The sequence below is a fragment of the Pristis pectinata genome, chromosome 11 (assembly GCF_009764475.1).
Source record: "Pristis pectinata isolate sPriPec2 chromosome 11, sPriPec2.1.pri, whole genome shotgun sequence".
Lineage (NCBI taxonomy): Eukaryota > Metazoa > Chordata > Chondrichthyes > Rhinopristiformes > Pristidae > Pristis > Pristis pectinata.
Window position 1 is genome coordinate 33,333,071 of NC_067415.1, and position 20,324 is coordinate 33,353,394.

At 39.2% G+C, this 20,324-nt stretch overlaps 1 protein-coding gene across 1 annotated transcript in view; it reads right to left on the reverse strand.

The window, feature by feature from the left end:
* Positions 1-18,399, reverse strand: part of LOC127575898 (protein THEM6-like) — a 32,313-nt gene extending 13,914 nt beyond the window's left edge. The window contains exons 1-3 of the mRNA XM_052026114.1: positions 18,111-18,399; positions 13,259-13,337; positions 789-921 (exon numbers count right to left, since the gene is read on the reverse strand). Coding sequence (XP_051882074.1) covers positions 789-921; positions 13,259-13,337; positions 18,111-18,252 — 354 coding nt within the window. The 5' untranslated portion in view covers positions 18,253-18,399. The remainder of the gene's footprint in view (positions 1-788; positions 922-13,258; positions 13,338-18,110) is intronic.
* Positions 18,400-20,324: the final 1,925 nt, after the last annotated feature.

The window sequence follows — 20,324 nt, forward strand, 5'->3', positions numbered from 1 at the left end:
AACCTGATTTTGCCCGAACACAGCATGCAATATTGAACAACCTGGTAGGGCTCCTCTGATTTATTCAGTCTGTTGTGCTTAATTGTGAAGCACTATGTATCACAATATACATCTGGGTGAAAGCTAGATAAAAGTTTTCAGATGAGTTTGGGGGAAATTCCTCTCCCAACCTTCTAGACACTTGAAATTTCTGTAGTACCTACATTTTATAAGAAAGGATATCCGTCACAACAAGAAACAGGTATACCTCTTGCTTTAAGGAGCTTAAGGAAATGGGATCCTGGGGCATATACTAGCTAGGAAAAACTCTTGCTGACATTTATAAAACTTACAATTGTTATCCCCATCCTGCCAAATTTATTTAATGGGAATCATCTAATAAATCTCCATCAGATTGGAAAATAAAAAAACCTGCAGATGCTGGAAATCTGAATAAAGGCAGAAGATGCTCAAAACACCCTGCAGATCAGGTAGCATCAATGAAAAGGGAAACAGAGTTAATGTTACAGGTCATCACCAGATTGAGGTACTAAGTCCAATTCTGACAAATAGTCTTCAACCTGAAATGTTAATTCTGTTTTGCTTTTCATGATGCCTGACCTTCTCAACGTTTCCAGCATTTTCTGTCTGAATTTCAAACATCTATTAGAATCCTGCTTTCTCAACTTTTTGTTTTAAGTTTAACATTTTATTTTTACTTATTGCTTACTTATCCACTATGAAAATTAAAAATCATAATCCAGCCTATTTCTTTGTTTTCTCATGTTAAATACAAAGTACCAACTTACTCTAGACCTAATCCTGAATTGCTCAAACAAATGCAGAGATCGTCTATACCGTATGGTTGCAGCACCGACCACCATATTAGCTTTTAACTTCCTTGTTGCATGTAATAGACCATTGCGGATATAAAGGGACAACCTGAAAAACACACAAAATACCATTACAGTCTCCAGAACATACTGAAAGTAACCCATCTTTATTTATATATGTACAAAGTTCTGGGTTAGATATTATTCCCAAGAATGGGAAATACTATGATTCAAGTATGATTTATTTCTAAAGGGATGTGTTCTAAATAATCCTGACAACTTGAGTAAGTAGAACCTTGGCTAGACTAGAAGGATAAAAGGGAAGAAAGACAATTGGAGAATAATCAACTATCATGAGCAGAAACTAATTTGTGAAATTATCTTTGGTTTAACTCACAAAACTATAATTCAGAGTGGAAAAGGGACTGCAAATCTGTGTTAGCGTGAGCACTAGTAGATAAATATTTGAAAGATCAAAGAATTGAAATTTATGGGGAGCTGGCACAGAAGAGGCCAACAGAGGTCAGCCATGATCATATTGAATGGCAGGGCAGGTTTGAGGGACCTGGTACCCTACTCCTGCTCATATTTTCTTGTGTTCTAATAGTCTAATAATGACAGCTGACAAAATAAATTAGATGCCAATGTGAACACCAGAAACCAGGGATAAGCTGTCAACATACATGAGACTGGATCAAATTTGATTTTCAGTTTTGGAGTAGAGTAATTTAGACATCACATTCCTTTCCAACTGATTTTTCCATTAGAAATGATGCAAATGATTAAGCAAAGTCCAATCCACTAAATATCCAGCTATTTCTCTTATATTCAACATCACCTCAATGAATGTTAGAATCAAAGCACTTTGAAGCACTACACAATTTCCTTACTGAAGCTGGATGCCAAGAAGGCCAGCTATCAGAAGGTGCCCAGCTTAGATTGTGAACAATTCCGGTGATCTAGACAAACACAGGTGCAGGAAGCATTTCCAGCATCTCGAAATGTAATAGCTGCTGGAATCACTATGGCACACCTGCAAGACTGGAGATACTTCCTGCAATGCAGTAGTCTTGACCATTGGGAGAATCCAAAAATTCCCCAAAAAGCACAGGATGCATATTCCAGTCACATATTTCATATGTATCAAGGCATATAGAGTTAATGACAAGGCAAGAGACCTGGAGGCAAAAGATCAGCCATAACCTTACTGAAGTGGTGTAGAATATTTTGAGATGCCGTCACCCAAGAATGTGCAAGCAGAAAAGGAATGGTCTACTGTCAAGCAGACTAAGAGAAGGCAGGCAGTGCACACAACCCCAAGTCCATTTCCCTCACAAATAGATTTTCCCTTTTGGATATTGATGTGGTGGGTGGTTCTTAAGGGGAGTACAGCTAGAGAAAGGAACATGGCAACACAAGCAGCTCAGCTGCATGGGAGTGGAGTAAGAGCCCAATAGTGATAGGGGAATCAATATTTAGGGGGTCAAACAGGTGCTTCAGTGAGTGATGTCAATCCAGGATGATATGTTTCTTATAACAGAAATAGAAAATGCTGGAAACCCTCAGCAGGGCCAGGCAGCATCTATGGAAGGAGAAATAGAATTAGCATTTTCGGTTGAAAAGCCTTTGTCTTCAGCTGTGATAGGTTGCTTCCTTGGTGCCAGGGACCTGAAGGGGGAGGGCGAACAGCCAGAGGTCATGGTTCATCTCTTACCAATGATATGAGTAGAAACAGGGATAAGGTCCTGCAGGCAGAGTTTTGGGAGCTTGGAAAGAGGTTAAAAAACTGAATCTCAAAAAGATTATTACCAGTGCTATGTGCTAGTAAGTACAAAAATAAGGAAGATACAGATAGCTGGAGAGATCATGTAGACTTTACATTCCTGAGGAATTAAGACTGTTTCCTGGAGGGCCGGGACTCTATAAGCCAGATGGTTGCACCAAAGCAACCAATTTCTTTGCAGGGTGGTGGTGGTGGTGGTGACGGGCAGAGTACTTGTTAGGGCTGTTCGGGAGGATTTAAATTAGCATGGCAGTGAGATGGAAATAGAAGATGGGGTCGTCGTGGCTATCCCTCGAGGTCGAGGATGATGGTCTTCGTTCCGTTGATCTATTTAGAAGTAGCCCACAAGCGAAGATGCCTGTGCGTGTATTTGTTTAACATGTACTTGATGTTGCACTACAAAAAGCACATGATATTTCACAAATCAACCAACTGATTCCAATGGTATGGAAACCACGATGATTGGAGCTGATGGATTTGTTGCCGCCTTCATAGCCTTTGAGTTCGAAGTAACTTTGTCCGCCTGTTCCACCGCTGAAGTTTTGGTTGGATTGTTCTTTGTCAGGGACCTCCCCATTGACCTTACCGCCATGGGTGACCCTACCAGGAGCATAGCTCCAGACGGCATCGCTCTCGGGATCTCAGGACCACACAAGCTTCTCCACCACGACAAGGTGACAATCCATGGAGAAGATAGGGGTTCAGATAAAGGAAAAGGTAATAGTGCTGGGCAATGATGGAACTAACAATAACCAGAGTGTATCAGGAAGGGTCAGAGCATATCCTAGTTAGAATGCACAGCAAACAGAATAGGAATAAGAAAACTGAGGTAAAATTAAAGAATCCTTATCTGAAAGCATGCAACATTCATAACATGGATTAGTTAACAGTACTAGCAGAAACGAATGGGTATTATCTGAGAGCCATTAGAGATGTGCTTAATGACTAAGGCTAGGAAATGAATATGAAATGAAGTATTTGTTATTTTCTATTTGCTATTTAATAGCTATTTGCTTTTTTGGAGGAATAGACAGAAGAGTAAAAGAGGTAAAGTAACTGTTAGTAAAGGAAAAGACCACTGCTAGGGTGAGGAATGAAACTGCTCAATCTCAGGATATAAAATTAGTTTAGCTGGAGATAAGAAATAGTAAGGGCAAGACATCACTGTGTGTAGAACAGAGTACAAATCAAGAAATAATGCAGACTTGTAATTAAGTTATTATAATAATTATGGGCAATTTTAATCATCATATAAATTGGATGAATCAATTTGGCAGAAGTAGCCTAAGAGCAAGTTCTTGGAATGTATTTGGGATGGTTTCTTAGAGAAGTTCAATGAGGAACCAAACAGCAGACTATTTTAGATTGAGCATTATGCAATGAAACAGGATTAATTGATAGTCTCACATTAAAGGATCACCTAGGAAAGAGTGATCACAGCATGGTGGAATTCGAAATTCAGTTTGAGGTTGAGGAACTAGAGTCTGAAACTCATATCCAAAACTTCAAAGTATGGTGCTGCAGGTAAATACAAGCACAGAAAGGGGAACCGCTAACTAATTGAAAATTGTCAGGATAAATGGTTCATTTTCAATCTGTCAAACAGTAACTAGTAACCCAAAGATCATTGTCTCCATATTTAAAGGAAAGATACACTTCCACTGGAAATAGTGCAGAGGTGGTTAACCATATTGATTCCCAGAATGAAGGAGTTAGCCTATGAAGAAAGGTTGAGCACATTGGACATGTACTCATTGGAGTTTAGAAGAACAAGATGTGATCATATTGAAATACAAGTTCCTGAGAAGTATTAAAAGGTGGATGGTGGAGGTTGTTTCCCTGGTAGATTTATCTAGAATTCAGGAGCAGAGTTTCAGAATAAGGAGTCACCCATTTAAGATGAAAATGAAGAGGAATTACTTCTCTCAGAGGGTTAAGAATCTTTGCATTTCCCTGCCCCATAGAGATGGCAGAACAACGGTGTTCAGTCAAGGCCAAGACTGGATCAGCCACGACCTTACCGAAAGACACAGAAGGCTCAAGTGGCCAACTGAAAAGAAAAATTCAGCCTTATGTGCATAGTTACTGATCCTCCACAGCTCCCTAGTGGTGAATTCCGAAGATTCACCACCTTCTGTATGAAGAAATTTCTTCTCATCCATCTCGAACAGCTGACCTCTTATTTTAAGGCTGCAATCCTAGATCTAGACAACTGAGCCAGGGGAAACATCAACTCTTCATCTACCATGTCAAACACATTAGGAATTTTGTGCATTTCAATGAAATCACCCCTCATTCTTAAAATTCTCAAGATAGTACAGACCAAGCCTACTTAATCCCTTGTTGTACATCAAACCCACCATTTCAGGAGTCAATCTGGTGAACTTTTGCTGTAATCCTGCTACTGCAAATATATTCTTCCTTAAGTAGAGACCAAACCTGTGTATAATATTCCAGATGCAGTCTTAACAGGATAATTGGAGCAAGACGTCTCTACTCATGTACACAAAACCTCTTGCAATAAAGGCCAACATACCCTTAGCATTTCTAATTGATTGTTGAATCCACACATTAATATTCAGTGATTTATGTACAAGCATTCAGGCCTCTCTGAATACCAATGTCTTTCAATCTTTCACCATTTAAAAAACAAATTTCACCTTTCTATATTTTGCCCACCAAAGTGAATGACCTCACTTTTTTGATATTATATTCCATTTGTTATGTCCTTGCCCATTCTCATAGGCTGGTGACATCTCCCGAAATCTCTCAGCATCCTCCTCAAGCCCACGCTGTAATCTAGCTTTGCACCATCAACAAATTTAGATACATTATACTTGGTTAATTCATCCAAATCATTGAAATAAGTTGTGAACAGCTAGGGCTCCAACACCAATCCCTCGAGCATCCTTTTCGTTACGAGTCCCAACCTGAAAGTATCCCTTTTGTTCCTACCGTTTTCTCTATGTTAACCAATCCTCAATATACCAGTATATATCCCATTTTCTTGCATCATAATTTAAAAAAAAGTCTTCTGGTGTGGTACCCTATCAAAGGCTTCCTTGAAGTTAAAAAGCACCACATCAATTGGTTTACCCTTTCTATTCTGCCAGATTGAATTAAAATCACTTCTAATCTTTACATAAAATTCTATGTTATTATCTCTTCCTGAAGACCCCTTAACTACCAAATCATCAATTAATCCTATCATCATACAATACTAGATCTAAAATAGCCTTCTCCATCATTGGTTCCTCAATATACTGATCTGGAAATGATATCTTATGCATTCCATAAATTTAACTGTCAGTCACTGATGATTTGGTTAGCCTAGTCTGTTATGTACATTGGAGTTCCCCATGACTATGTTATTACTCATGTTACATGCACCTATAATTTCCTGTTTTATACCAATCATCTGTTACCTTTACTGTTTGGGGGCCTATATACAATTCCCTCTCATGTTTTCTGACTATTGCTGTTTCTTACTTCCTTCCAAACTGATTATACTTCTTGATATTTTGAGCCAAGATCCTTCCAATCTACTATCTTTGTTTACGATTTAAAAATCAGGACCATCCCTCCTTTCTTTCCATTTTGCCTCATGTTTCTAAAGGTATCCTGGAATTTTTAACTCCTGATCTTGGAATCAGGTCCCTGTAAAGGTTACTGCATCTTCATCCATTTATTTCTATAGGTGAATTAATGGCACCAATCTTGTCAAAAATACTACATGCATTCACATAAAGAGCCTTCAATTCAGTCTTTGAATCATTTTCCCCTGTTCTTGACACTAATTGGAGGTTTTCCCTTACATTTATAGTCCTTGACCTTCCCTGACAAGCTTTTATTATCCATTTTGCTATTCATCTTTCCCCTTCACTTTAAGTTCCGAAATTTCCCCTCACCAGAACCCACCTTAATACTTAATTGAAAGCCTTCTCCATCTACAACCCTAGTTAATCAATTTGCTGGGACACTGGGCCCAGGCCAATTCAAGCAAAGCCTATCCCATCTGAACAATTCCCACTTTCCGTGGTATTGATGCACATTTCTCGCATACCAATCCTTAATCATGCATACAATTCACTGATCTCAATGACACTATGCCAAATTTGCATGTGTCTCAAGTAGTAATCCAGAGATTATCATTGTTTTATTTTGAACCCTAATGCTCATAGACCTTCAGCAGAACTTCTTCAATGGAACTCCTTTGCTTGCTTTCACTTTAATTCCTCCCTGGCTCCTACAATTTTTCTATATTTTTTTGCAACTTCACCTTCCATGCAAATTCTTCCACAAAACTTGTAACTATCTCAATTTTCCTTGTCACCTTGAGATTTCCACAAGTTATTGTGGGTTGCTTCTTCAGTTTCTTTAAAATGCCTGGCTGTTCAACAATGCACATGATAATTGAGATAGACCTATTACTTCAAACTATCAAAATGGAACTTGATAGCATGAATTGTTGTGAGGAAGTAACCAGTTGGAATTCAGAGATTTAGATGATATGTATACAGCAGCAATTCTTTAGGAGCTATGCACTGTGGTTATTGCAAAATCCATGGAAAAATACCATTTCAAGGCGGGGGACTTTTGGTCAATTTATCACACTCTTACTCCTTACCAAATGGAATCATGAAAGATGCATGTCACTGTGTGTTTCGATGTACATGTGACCAATAAAGAAATCTTATCTTATCTCAAACTCTGAAGGGGGTTGTCAGGTTTAAGTTTTCCCTAATGAAGGGGAAATTATTGTCAGTCTTGTTCAGGGTATCACATTATTCAGTGAGATTCTCTAAATGCAACCTGGAGAATAATTTCATATGAAGAAGACATACAGCACAGAAACAGGCCCCATGACCCATCATGTCCATGCTGACCATCAAGCACCCATCTATCTCAATTCTATTTACCAGCAATGGTCTGTAACCTTTTTTACCGTGGCCATTCAAGTGCTCCTTTAGATCCTTAGAACGTGGGAGTCTCACCCTCCACCACCCACTTAGTACATTCCAATCACCCTCTGGATGAAAAAAAATTCCTCATAACCCTTTAAGCCTCCTGTCCCTTATCTTAAACCTATGCCCTCGGTGTCTTTAAAGACCTTTACTATGGGGAAATATTTCTAACCATCTTATCTATCTACAAAAAAATTTACATACCTCAATCAGCTCCCCACTCACCCTCCTCCGACAATCCACCTGTCCAGTCTCTACTTATTATTGAAAAGCTCCGGCCCAGGCAAATTCTGGTGAATCTCCTCTGCACCTTCTGCAATGCAATACATCCTAACCAATGTTTTATAAAGTTGTACCATAACCTCCCTGCTCTCATATTCTATACCCTTGCTAATGAAGGCAAGTATCCCATATGCATTCTTCACCACCTTATCTACTTGTGCTGTCACCTTCAATGATCCTTAGATTTGTAAACAAAGATCCCCGTGTTACTCAATAGTCCCTAGGGCCCTACCATTCATTGTGTACATCCAACCCTCATTAGTCCTCCTAAAATGCATCATGTCATACTTCAACACCACCAAGTAAAGGCCGAGTCCACTCCATACACCAATGACATTACCATAGCTGAACATCCCCAACCATCAAAATTCTTGGATCACCACTGAGCAGAAATGCAAGTGGACCAGCTGTACATTTATTGGTGGCTATAAGAGCAGGTTACAGTTTGGATATCCTATAGTGAATAATTTGCTTACTGACACTCAGTGCTTTATCTACAAGGCACAAGTTTTGAGCTTAATAGAATATTCTCCACTTTACAAAGCAAGTGACCTTCCAACAATGTTTAAGAAGCTTGACACCATCCAGGATAAAGCAGTCTACTCAACTGGACCCCATCCACCATCTTGAATAGTCATTTCCTGCACCACCATTGCAACATGGCTGCAATGTGTGCCATCTACAAAAAGGAACCACAGTTAATCACCTCAGCTATGCTACACTGACTTCACTTCCCCAAACCCACTACCTCTACCACCAAAAAAGGACAAGGGCAACTGGCTATTGGGGATACTACAACCTGCATGTTTCCCTCCAAGTAGTATTCCTTCCTGATTTGGAAATACATCACCATTCCTACATAATCACTTTAGTCAAGATCCTGGATCTTTCAACTGAAAGCATTCTACAGCAGTTCAAGAAGATGGGTCAATCAGGTCAACATCACCTTAGAGGACAGTTAAGGATGGCATATGACTGCTGGCCTTACCAGCAACAGCCACTTCTCAGAAATGAATAAATTGTAGTGATACAATTTCAGCTGCAGCTCTAAACTAAGGAATCGAAGGACAGTTGTATTTTATTGGATCAATAATCATCTTCCTGAAGGGTTCAGGTGAACCCAACTCTTGTTAGTGATAAAATACTTTTGCACTAAGTGAAAACAATATTCATTTTGTACTACTTCACACAGTTAACATATAGCACTAGTAGGTGCAAGGAATCTGGGCACCATTAGACAATGCTGTTAACCCTTACTGGATAGCCCGAAGATTAATTGCAGAGTCCAAGGCTCCTTGTGGTGTGGCGCAGAGTTGAAGTGGTGGAAAAACTACAACTGCTTCCTTGGGGGGTTAAGAACCAGTAATCTTTCACACTCTGCCTTTGATATTTTTTGATACGTCATGATCGTACTAATTATAAAGGTCTTAATTTCTGGGTAATGCAGAAATAAAGCCTTCTTTTCCCACACTAACCCATTCAACTATAATGCTACTGATCACTGCTATTTCCTGTAAAACTAAACTTCACAGACCCAAATGACACATTTTTCTTTTCAAACTTTGTCCTTTTTGGCTTCAATTTGCTTTTCTCCCATCTCCATATTTTACTTCATTGAGAGTGTGGGAAATGAAACGGATCTTTGGCCTCAGTCACAAAATTGACACTTGTTTTTTCCTTTCTCCCTATGGGGAAAGAGCTTTTATGCTTTCACTGCATGTCACAACTGGATTTATCATGTAGAGAACTGCAGGCATAAACTGGATTTTTTCCAACACAATGCAGCATAGCATATTTTGGAAGTGACAATACACTTCCTTAAAACACTGTGGTTTAAAATTGCACAAGTCAAACAAACCAGGGAGTAAAAGAAAGTAGATCAATTTTTCAATTCAAGCCAATTATTGCATATGAAAGAAATATGTATATAGTGCACTAAACAAGGAAGTGAAAACATCAGACAAAACCTTAGATACTTCCTCCAGCCATTTCCCTACAATAATCAACCAAAACAATTTTAGGCAAAATAATTTTTCCACCAGCACAGGGCAGAGTTTTCTAGAATTTCAAGTGGATTATTCATGTGACACTTAGCCTCAATACAGTATCTCTAATAATAATTAAAGAAAAATAAAACCTGGCTGAGCCAACTATTTTATATTCAGGTGTTCAAGGAAATATGTAGCTAATATTTTATTTTAACTTAATGTTAGTTATTCTCTCCAGCCCAACAAAACTATGATATGACTGAAGCAATCTTGTTTCGACATCAGGTGAACTCATTTATTCGTCACTGGGAGGAAACACTCAAAAGTAAGAGACAATTTAAATACCAATTACAAAATCATTCTCGTGACACAAAGTAACAAAAAAAGGTTCTCTGTTAGAGGAAGACCAACAAGTAAAAGCCACGATTCTTTTGAAACACATTTCATTTGAGCATTTAGAATTGCACGCATATTTCATCAGAGCATACCCTAATATGGTCTCTTTAAAGAATAGTTGCCATTTTGTAAGAGGTAAAAGACAACTTTAATTAATAAAAAAAAAGCAATTTTTTTTGAGATGTAAGTGTCATTAGTAAGATCATCCTTTATTGCCCATCAATTGCCCTAGAATAGATTGTGCTGAGCCACCTACTTGAACCACTACAGTCCTTCGCATGAAGATATTCCTACAATGCTGTTGGGCAAGGAGTTCAAAGATTTAAACCCACTGATGACAAAGCAATGGTGATACATTTCCAAGTCTGGATGACCTGAGACTTGGTAAAGTACCTGCCAGAGCTCATAAATGGAATTATCCTTCTGACACCCCCCCCCCACCCCCCCAAGTGATTAGGCAAAAAGTATTGAAACAAAAATTACAGCTCAAAGTATCATTGCACCTGCTGGAAGGCCAATTTACAATTCACAAAGGAACTGCAAATTGATAGTTTGCCACCCAAGATTAAGAAGAAATATGGCATAGATTTTCCACTGGTTGATAAGTAGATCTCTCTTCTAAGTTATCAAAAACTAGATGCCAATTAAAAAAAAAATACATCAATGGCATTCCTTCGGAGTACATCTATTTACCGAGTTAGCAATGTGGGCCCTTTATTAATGCCTGGTTGGGATTTTTGCGGTTGTGGAGCTTGGGATTCTTCCCTTATTTTCCCCTCTCCTGTTGATGCCCTAGGCCTTGCCAGCACTGTCCCTGACTGACTTTTCCTAGGTACTGTACTGCTGGTTAACAGTTGATTGCCTTATTAGTAGACCAAGAGGATGCACTGGGGATTGCTTCTGTATTTTTTTATTCCCTCCAGTCTGATTAAAAATTAAAAGCTGTCTATTTGCCCTGTTTCATTCTTTGATGTTCTGATCTAATTTGCTGAAAGTGGAACTTTGAATACAAAAAAATCTGTCCAGTTTGATTTTGATTGTCCCTCCATTCCCTGCCTGTTTCTGTGTCTGTCTAAATGTCAGTTAGATCAGTTAGTATCACATTACAAAATATCTGAATATGTTGGAAGTTTAACTTTGAATTTTTATGAAAAATAGCCAATGACTTAACTACTAACCATATATGTAGACTGATGTATATTATAACATGCTTAAAATCATATGGGATGGTACAGATTCGCTCTTGGCTGATGAGGGGCCGTGTAAGTGAGTTTGTCTTAGGTTGTAAGTGACAAATACAATTGAAGGACTAGAATTATTCTCCAAACCGTTAAACAGAAACAAAAACTGAGGTTAAAAAGTACAATTTATGAAGATTATAGAATTTACTTGAAGGACAAATTACAATTCACAAGGGAACAGCAAAGTAATAAACATCATCCAAGGCATATTTACATTGAAGACTTGCAACCTAAACCTATCTGTCGAGATAACAACTACAGAATGTGCCACAGATGGCCAGTCACTAGGAGCACAGCTTGGGTGGCCAATCAAGAACTGACCATGCAATCATCTTGTGCTCACAGATGGACAAGGATAAAGAGCAGGAGATACGAATCAGAACTGTAGTCAGAGACAATCAAACTACAATTGAAGGAGGAGTTGATCTGGTCACTTGACTCAAGAAAGTATGTCCAGTCCAGACCATCTGAGGTATATTCGTACACATCAACTATCAGGCAGATTAGGAATTTGTGAGTGGAACAGTGCAAGTGATGTGAAGTAGAAAAACAATTTGTAATAGTGGTAAACATAAAGGTAGCATTTGTAGAAGATACAATGCACAACCTGAAATTGGTTGAGATCCCAGTCATCAGCCTTGTAAATTGCAAGGTCAAACTTTAAGGGTCAGAATGGTTGCTAAGGCCCTGTTCCTGCACAGTGTTCATGTGTGCCTTTGTTCTTCCTGGTGGTAGAGTTCATGGGTTTGGGAAGAGCTGTCAGAGCAACCAAGGACAGTAACTACAGTACATTGTACATGGTACTGTAGCCACTATACACCAGTGGAGAAAATGAATGGGGTGCCAACCAAGCAGACTGCTTTTTCCTGGATTTGAAAGCTTCTTAAAGAGTTGTTGGTGCGGTAATCCTCCAGGCACAAAGAGGGTTTTCCATCACACTCCTGATTTGTGCCTTCATTGATGGAAGGGCTTTGGGTGCCAGGTGAATCACTCATGACAGCATACTCAGCTTTTGACTTGCTCTGGTAACCACAGCATTTATGTGGCTAGTCCAGACAAATTTCTGTTTAATGGTTACCCCCAGGATGTTGATAGGTGGAGAAGTCAGTAAAGGTACTGCCACTGAATGTCAAGGATAGTTGGTTAAACTCTCGTGTGAGATAGTCGGTTAAACTCTCGTGTGAGATAGTCATCGTCTGGCACTTTGCTAAAGACACAGCTAGTTCTGGAGTGCAGCTTTTCATTACAAAAGTTGAGATGTTGACTCATACCTTTTTTGTTGTATCCAGTGCTCTCAGCCATTTCCTGACATCACATGAAGTAAACTGAAATGGCTAAAGACTGGCTTGTGACAGCGGGTACCAAGCTGGATATCAGAATTAATTTCAATAATTAAACAACTAAATTTCTTCTGCAGTTTTCCCCAAAGTATGTGTTTCTAGAAATAAAAAAATTAAACATTGGACAGAATGGTTTATCACATGTGCCTAAACCCAAACTACTCTGAGACTGTCTCAAGAAATGGCTTTGAAGATCTTGCTGACAAGCAGAAGGGTTTTGTATTATCTAAGGAATGTTTCCTATACTTCACACCTTTAAAATGCTTTTTCCAAAACATAATTCTGTAGGTACTCTTCAGCCAGGAAGGGCATTGATTCAACATCAAAGGATTTTTCAGGATTAATTTTCCTCACTTAGAAAGTAGAAGGGATTTGCATAGTTTGGAACAGTTGATGCTTTCTAGGCCCAGTTCTGACACAAACCTAATTAATATAGTATAAATGATAATTACCTGGCAAAATCACACTCCCGCAAATATCTTGCATTATTCATGTGGCCCAGGAAGTCGATGTCTTGGAAAAGCACGATGCCTAAAATGCAGATAGTAGAATAAATATGATGTCTTTAGGAAAACTTCACCTAAATAAATTGTTTAAATAGCTATTTGAAAGCCTCCAATGAAAAGAGAAGGCAAAAATATGAAAATACACTGAGTGACTTAAAAAAATCTATTTTATAAACACCAAGTGAAGTCCATTTTGATATGATGACCTTTTGTGATACCCTTTGTCTTACCCTATCACAAATATTCCATTTGTTCAACCATCCCTCCCCCACTTTCTCTGCAACTGAAAACTTGTCATAATTGGGAAAGAGGGAATAACAAGTTTTTTCTTTCCATGACACTGCCTGACCTGCTGAGTGTTTCCAGCATTTTCTGTTTTTATTTCAGATTGCCATCATTCGCAGACTTTTTTTATTTTGATGTCAAGTCTTGCATATTTCAGAATTATTTATCAAGGCAAGCTAAGTGATTGACTCCTGCAGTCTCTCTCTACCAGAAAGATATTTAAGACTGGATGTGTTTAGAAAATCCTAAATGACCTCCCTTTTCACAAGCTGATTATAGTTTTCTTATTTAGTATAAGCCAATTACAATCTAAGACACGTTATCTCCATAGACAACTTATTGGGACAAAATAAGAATCCACTTGGAGAAATCAACCTTGTCCTTGGCATAAAATGGACCTGGCGCTAGGGGTTGGCAAATATAAAATTGCCATATATTTTGCATTATGGAACCATCCTAATGCTTGTAGGAAAGGTAAAACTAACATACAAGTTGTCTGAAAAGGTCATATACCCTGTCAAAAGTAAAAAACAGGAAGTGTTGCCTACAGCATCACTAGCAACAAAGTTTTGAAGTTTCCCTTTAAAATGACAAATTTTCTTTAGAGCACCATTAATGTAAATGGGTTGAGTGACATTAGTCATTTACAAGATTGTATCCTGATCTTTCACCCTGCATATCAACATGCCTTCAGTCTACTAGAAAAAGCAAACGTAAATCTCAAACAGTCAGTGAAGAAGGAAGACGAGTCCAGGGTAATTTTGATCATTGAATAAGTGCTCAAAGACACAGATTGCCAATAAATCAGCAAAGCGAGGCACCATGAGATTATACTTCCAAAGACAAATCTCAAGTCATTTATGTATTGGGAACAAAAGAGAACCAACATCGACTCTGGCATACATCCATTTATTGAGTTGTACCTAATTAACTTAAATACGTTGTTTTCTTGCTTTACAGTAACTGTCTAGGATAGGAAAATTTGTTTCTCTACTTTTTGCCTTTTGTTTTTAAAAAAAATCAGATCCCAATTATGAGACTGTATTGAATGTCTCTGAAAATCCATATGTACATGCCTGGAAACTTGAGTAGTAAATATTCTTATGACTCTACCAAGAGGCTACTTATGGGAAGGGCAAAAAGGTCTTAGCCCAATCTATTTCAATAAGAGTATGGAGGCATATCTATTTCCTCAAAAGGCACTCCAGTTACAAGCTGTTGACTCAAAATGGACTGTAAATCAAAACCTAGTAGGTTTAACAACACATTACTTGTGCATACATCCATTGTTATCAGCTCACCCAAATTTGCAATGTTTGGTCCAATATGCAAGTTCATCATTCAAGTGTAATATTGACTATAGGTCCTTTTTATGTCATTTGATACTACAACCAACTAAAACTCTTTTTGATGGCTATCATTTACCAGATGGAAAGGGGAAACAATTCAAGCATGTTCTCAATGCTTTCTCAGGAAAGTTTAATCTCTCCACAAATTTGTGGGAACCCCGGCCAATGATTGCTCAAAATGGAGAGGCAACATTGGGATGGTGTAGAGAACCTGGAGTCCATTCACCAGGAGCATGCAGAAGCCCAAAATAAATGACAGGAGGAACACATCACCTCCCAAACTGCCCACCCCATCAAATACCTCCTGCCCCACACTGGCATTATCAGCCACTTCAGAACCCATAGAACTGGAGTGGACAAAAGTCATTCTTGAGTCCAAGGGTTGGACAAACAGAGAGGGGAAGAATAAGAAAGTGGGAAGGAAGAGCAGAAAAATATACATAGAGGCTAAAATTAGTCAGATTTACTTAACAGAATCTGCATAAACAATTCAAGATGCAAATAATTAACTGGGGAAATACACTACTTCAAACAATTGAAGACATAAAAGAGATCAAAATACCTGCTTTAGAATCAGTTCTGTGCACAGCTGGACAACCTGTAGGACTTTTGAATTGACTTTTGTGGGCCTTCATGATGCATTGCTGCATACATTCCAGTTCACTTCAGAAATTGTCAAAAGAAAATTAAAGTTGAGCAGCTAGAGAAATTACATCAGGTAAGGAGTAAGTACTGGAGTGCCTCAGAAATTTGCACTTTTCTGTGCAAATTAAATTAATACCAAATTCAGAATTGCTTTGCAAACTGGTTAGATTCACAGAAGAATTGGACTCAAAAAGAGGACCTGAAGGTGAAGAGTCAGCTCGAGGTTTTGAGAAAAACAGACAACATCTTCAATAATCAGACTGATGAAATTGTTGTAGGCAAGTCTCAAGTACTGTGCAAAGGAAGAAAATGGGGCATTCCAAGTACAGTAATACTCTGATAATCCATTATCGATTGTTTGGAAATTCTGATGGCTCAACATCTGGTTTACTGGGTACTGATTCTGGGGCCAATTGGCTCTGCACTCCTTTGAAACTCACCAGGTTGTTCTTAGTGCTCCATTTAAACTTACCAGGTTCACTGGAAAATTGATTATACTTGTGTGCAACATCTAAAAACAAAGTAAATTAAAATTGTGTTGAAGTATTAATTGGAACAATATCCAATAGTCCAGAAAACCTGCTAGTCTGGCACTAAAGTCCTGAGCAAGCCAGATCAACAGAGATTTATTGTATTCTTAATTTCTGCTATTTTGCTATACAACATAAAAATCAAACAGCAACACAAGCAGTCATCAGGAAGTAGCATGTAAGGGAATGTATGAATATTGAGATACTACTGTTTTCCTCTCAAACATTCCTTAATATGTTCTTATGATCTCTAATATATTTCTACAACATAGGAGGCCATTTGGGCCATTGAACCCATACCAGCTTCCAACAGAGCAATCCTATTCCCTGCAGCCATACAATTTATTCTCTCCTACATCAACTCTCCTCGATTCTTTTGCCATTTACCTACGTGACAGGGTAAGTTGCAGTAGGCAATTAACCTACCAGCACGTGGTTTGGAAACTGGAACACCCAACAGAAATCCACATGGTCACAGAGACAACATGCAAACTCTACACTAGACTGCACCCGAGGTCAGGATTAAACCTGGGTTCCTGGAGCTATTAAGCATAATTAATATTTAAAGAAAAACAACCCGTCTTTCTCCTAATCCTTGATGAAAAACAAATTGTATTAATGAAGGCCACTGTTCTTTTTTTTAAATTGTATACATTGCAGTTGCCCATACAATTTTAAAGAGAGATCTAAATGAACTCAACTATAAACTAATCTTATCTATTTAAAGACAAAAAGGCATGTAGACATGGAGCTGTAAAACAAAATAGAATGGAAACATCTCCAATTGTTCAGTATTAGGCAGTAGAGAATGAGAATGTTTTTCTACAGTGGCAGAAACAGCACAGCCAGGGCCATGTGTCTTTTAGCTGGTTGACCCTGGTTACGTTCAGCCTGATGCCTAAGGCCCATTTATCATAGACATTCAAGGGCATTCCCATTGCTGAGTTCCCCATTGTCAACATCCTGGGGTCACTTTTGACCAGAAACTCAATTGGAACAGCAAGATAATTGGTAATTGGTTTACTGTCACATTTACTGAGATACAGTAAATACCATGGCTACAAAAATAGGCCAGAAGATGGTTATCCTGTGGTGAGTGACTCATCTGCTGATACCCCCCACCCCCAAGTCTTTCCACCACTGAGATGGCACATGGTGGAAGCCAAATACAAGGAACATGATACTCTTGACTTGTTTGTATCAGTGTAACTCCAGTAACTGAAGAAACTTGATAGCATCCAGAATAAAGCAGCCCACTTTATTGGTACCTAATTCACCACCTAAGCATTAATAGGTTCAATCCGAACTGCGTACAAAACACACGGGTGTTATGCACTAGGCTACTCTAAAGGCACCTTCCAACCCAACTTCTATTAAGAAGAACGAGGGCAGCAAGTAACACCAACACTCACATATTCCCCTCTAAGTCTTCCATCATCTCGATTTTGGAAACACATCGCCAGTCCTTTATCATCACCAGGTACAAATCCTGAAACTCCCTAAGTAATAGCACTGTATGAAGAGCTTCACCTAAAGGACTGCAACAGTTCAAGATGGGAGCTCACCATCACCTTCTTAATGGCAAATGAGGATGGACAATAAATATTGGCCTTACCAGCAATGCCAAGTTCCTGAAAAATAAATTAACTAAAACAAAACCTCTGGGAGAATCTGCCTCAGTCTCAATTCCCAAACATGGAACGGTTTCAATCATTGATGTTGCCCTGCCCTGCCCTGCCCTGCCCTGCCGGGCTGCCAGTCATCGCGATACGACTGGCATCACAGAGAACCGGCAGTAAATGGCCACGGCCGGGCGGGGAAACCACCTCAGTTTGCACAGCAGAAAGAAAGCAATAGGTTAACTGGGTCATCGGGCTTCGAGGAGGCCGTAGCTTCCTGGCGATCTCAAATGAATGAAAGTGAGCCGAGGCCAAGCTTCTGCACCCGCTGCAATGAGCCTATCAGCGCCTCATGAACGATCTTCCTTACCCCGGACTGTTTGTTCCCTCAGAATATCCTTGACCGGGGTGTCGAAAGAAGCGACCAGTAAAACCACCGCCCCGCGCATGAAATACCACAAGTCGAAAAAGGCGAACGGCAGCACCGACAACACGGCCATGACGAGCCACATGGTGCTGGTCTTAAGAGCCGGCGAAGGAGGATGATGACTATCTGCTGTTTCACTCTCTGCGCCTCATCCTCAGCAGCAGCGCCTTCGCGGACGGCAGGCAGGCAGGCAGCGCGCGCGCCTGCGAGCACCCGGGGCGCGCGGGTTCCTCGCCGCAGTCGCACACACGCGCGCCAGGCCCGCACTGCGGACTCTCGTGCACGCTACCGGGCCCGCGCGGCGGACTCTGCAGCGGGAATCCCGCGACGAGCTCACCTCGACAACCAAAAATAAAACCGGCCAAACCGTGAGTACCGGGTTCAAGGCAAACTGAAGGTATTATCACCTGAGTAATACTGGACACGAGGAACGAAGTTACATTTGGGCTAAAAGCAGAAAATGTTGGAAACACTTCGCAGATCAAGCATCATCTGTAGAAGGAGAACTGCTGACTTTTCAGGTGGAAGACCCTTTGGGCATTTGCAATATATCATTAGTATGTTCCCCTCTTAAAAAAACAATCGAGAGAAGCTTTTAAATATTAATCAACAGTTGATTAAAACAAGTTTGCTTGCCATTAATACTCATTTGGGAGGTCAAAATGAAGAAACTGGATCTTTATGTCCATTAATTCAACCTTCAGACTTATCATCTCAAACAGCGAGACCTGTCTCCCACATTAATTTTTAATTGTACTGAATCTTGCCCCATAAATTTCCCTTTGGCAATTTCTCTATCCTAATCTGCCTTTTCTGTGTGTACTCTATTCCATCAACTTCTTTCCCTGCACTCTAATCACCAATTACTGTGCCTGTCGAATTTTTAGTCTGTCTTCTAACATTTGACTGGCTTTTGTAAATCAGAAAAAGTATCTCCCTTAACAACAGCTTGCCACTTTTACTTACTACATAACCCATCTCTAAACATTTCATTCCTTGCCATTACTCAATCCAAACTCCATAGCGAACAAAACTTGCACTGATGCTCCAATCTACCTCATCGCCAACAATAAAGATAACCTCCTTCTAGCATGCAAGCTGGCACCCATGGAAAATTCTACCTTTTAATTAGATCTGATCTGTACATTTGTATCAAGCATCCATAAATGTTATCCAAAAATATTACTTGCAATTACAAATCAATATAAATTAATTCATTTGTATTTCTTTCAAAAATGTTTGCTACTGTTCTTTATTAATAAATTTCAATTTCTTAAACTTGTATTTCTCAATAATTTATCTTTTTAACTTTACTATCCATTTATTTTTAAATTAACAATTGATTTATTCCAATATTATCTAAAATATACAATGATAATACATTTTCCATTCTGCCACCTGATAGTAGATGTAATTGGATTTCCAAACATCATTTGATGATGTCACATTAATGCACAAGGAAATAGCTCATGGTATTGGGGTAAGTTTATTGGTGTGGATAAAAGGTCGGCTATCTAACAGAAAAGAGAAAGTTGGGGTTAAAAAGGATGTTTTTAGGTTGGCATCCTGCAACTTAATGGGGTGTAACAGGGATCCATGCTGTGTCCTCAGATATTTACAGCCTATACTGATGACTTAGATGAAGGGACTGAATATAAGGTAGCCAAAGTTGATGATAATACATAGATAGGTGAGAAAGAAAGTTGCAAGGAAAACACACAGAATTTCCTAAAAAAAAAGAGATAGCTTAAGTGAGTGGGGGGAAAATTACAGCCGTAGTAATGTGGAAAACGTGAGTTTGCTGGGAATAATAGAAAAATCAAAACCTAAACTACAGAATATTGCTGTACAGAAGAATCTGGGAGTCCTCACACATGAAACTCAAAGTCAGCAATGTGAATACAGCAAATAACTAAGGCAAATGGAACAATGACCTTCATTGCAAGGGAGGTGGAATATAAAAGTAGGAAACTTGCTACAGCTGCACAGGGTGTCAGTGAGACCACACTTGGAATTCAGCGTACAGTTTTGGTCTCTTTATTTAAGGGGGGGGGTCATAATTGCACTGGGGGCAGATCAGGGAAGGCTCATTAAGTTGATTATTGGGATAAAGTGGTTGTCTTAAGAGGAAACATTGTTATTGATGTTTAGAAGGAT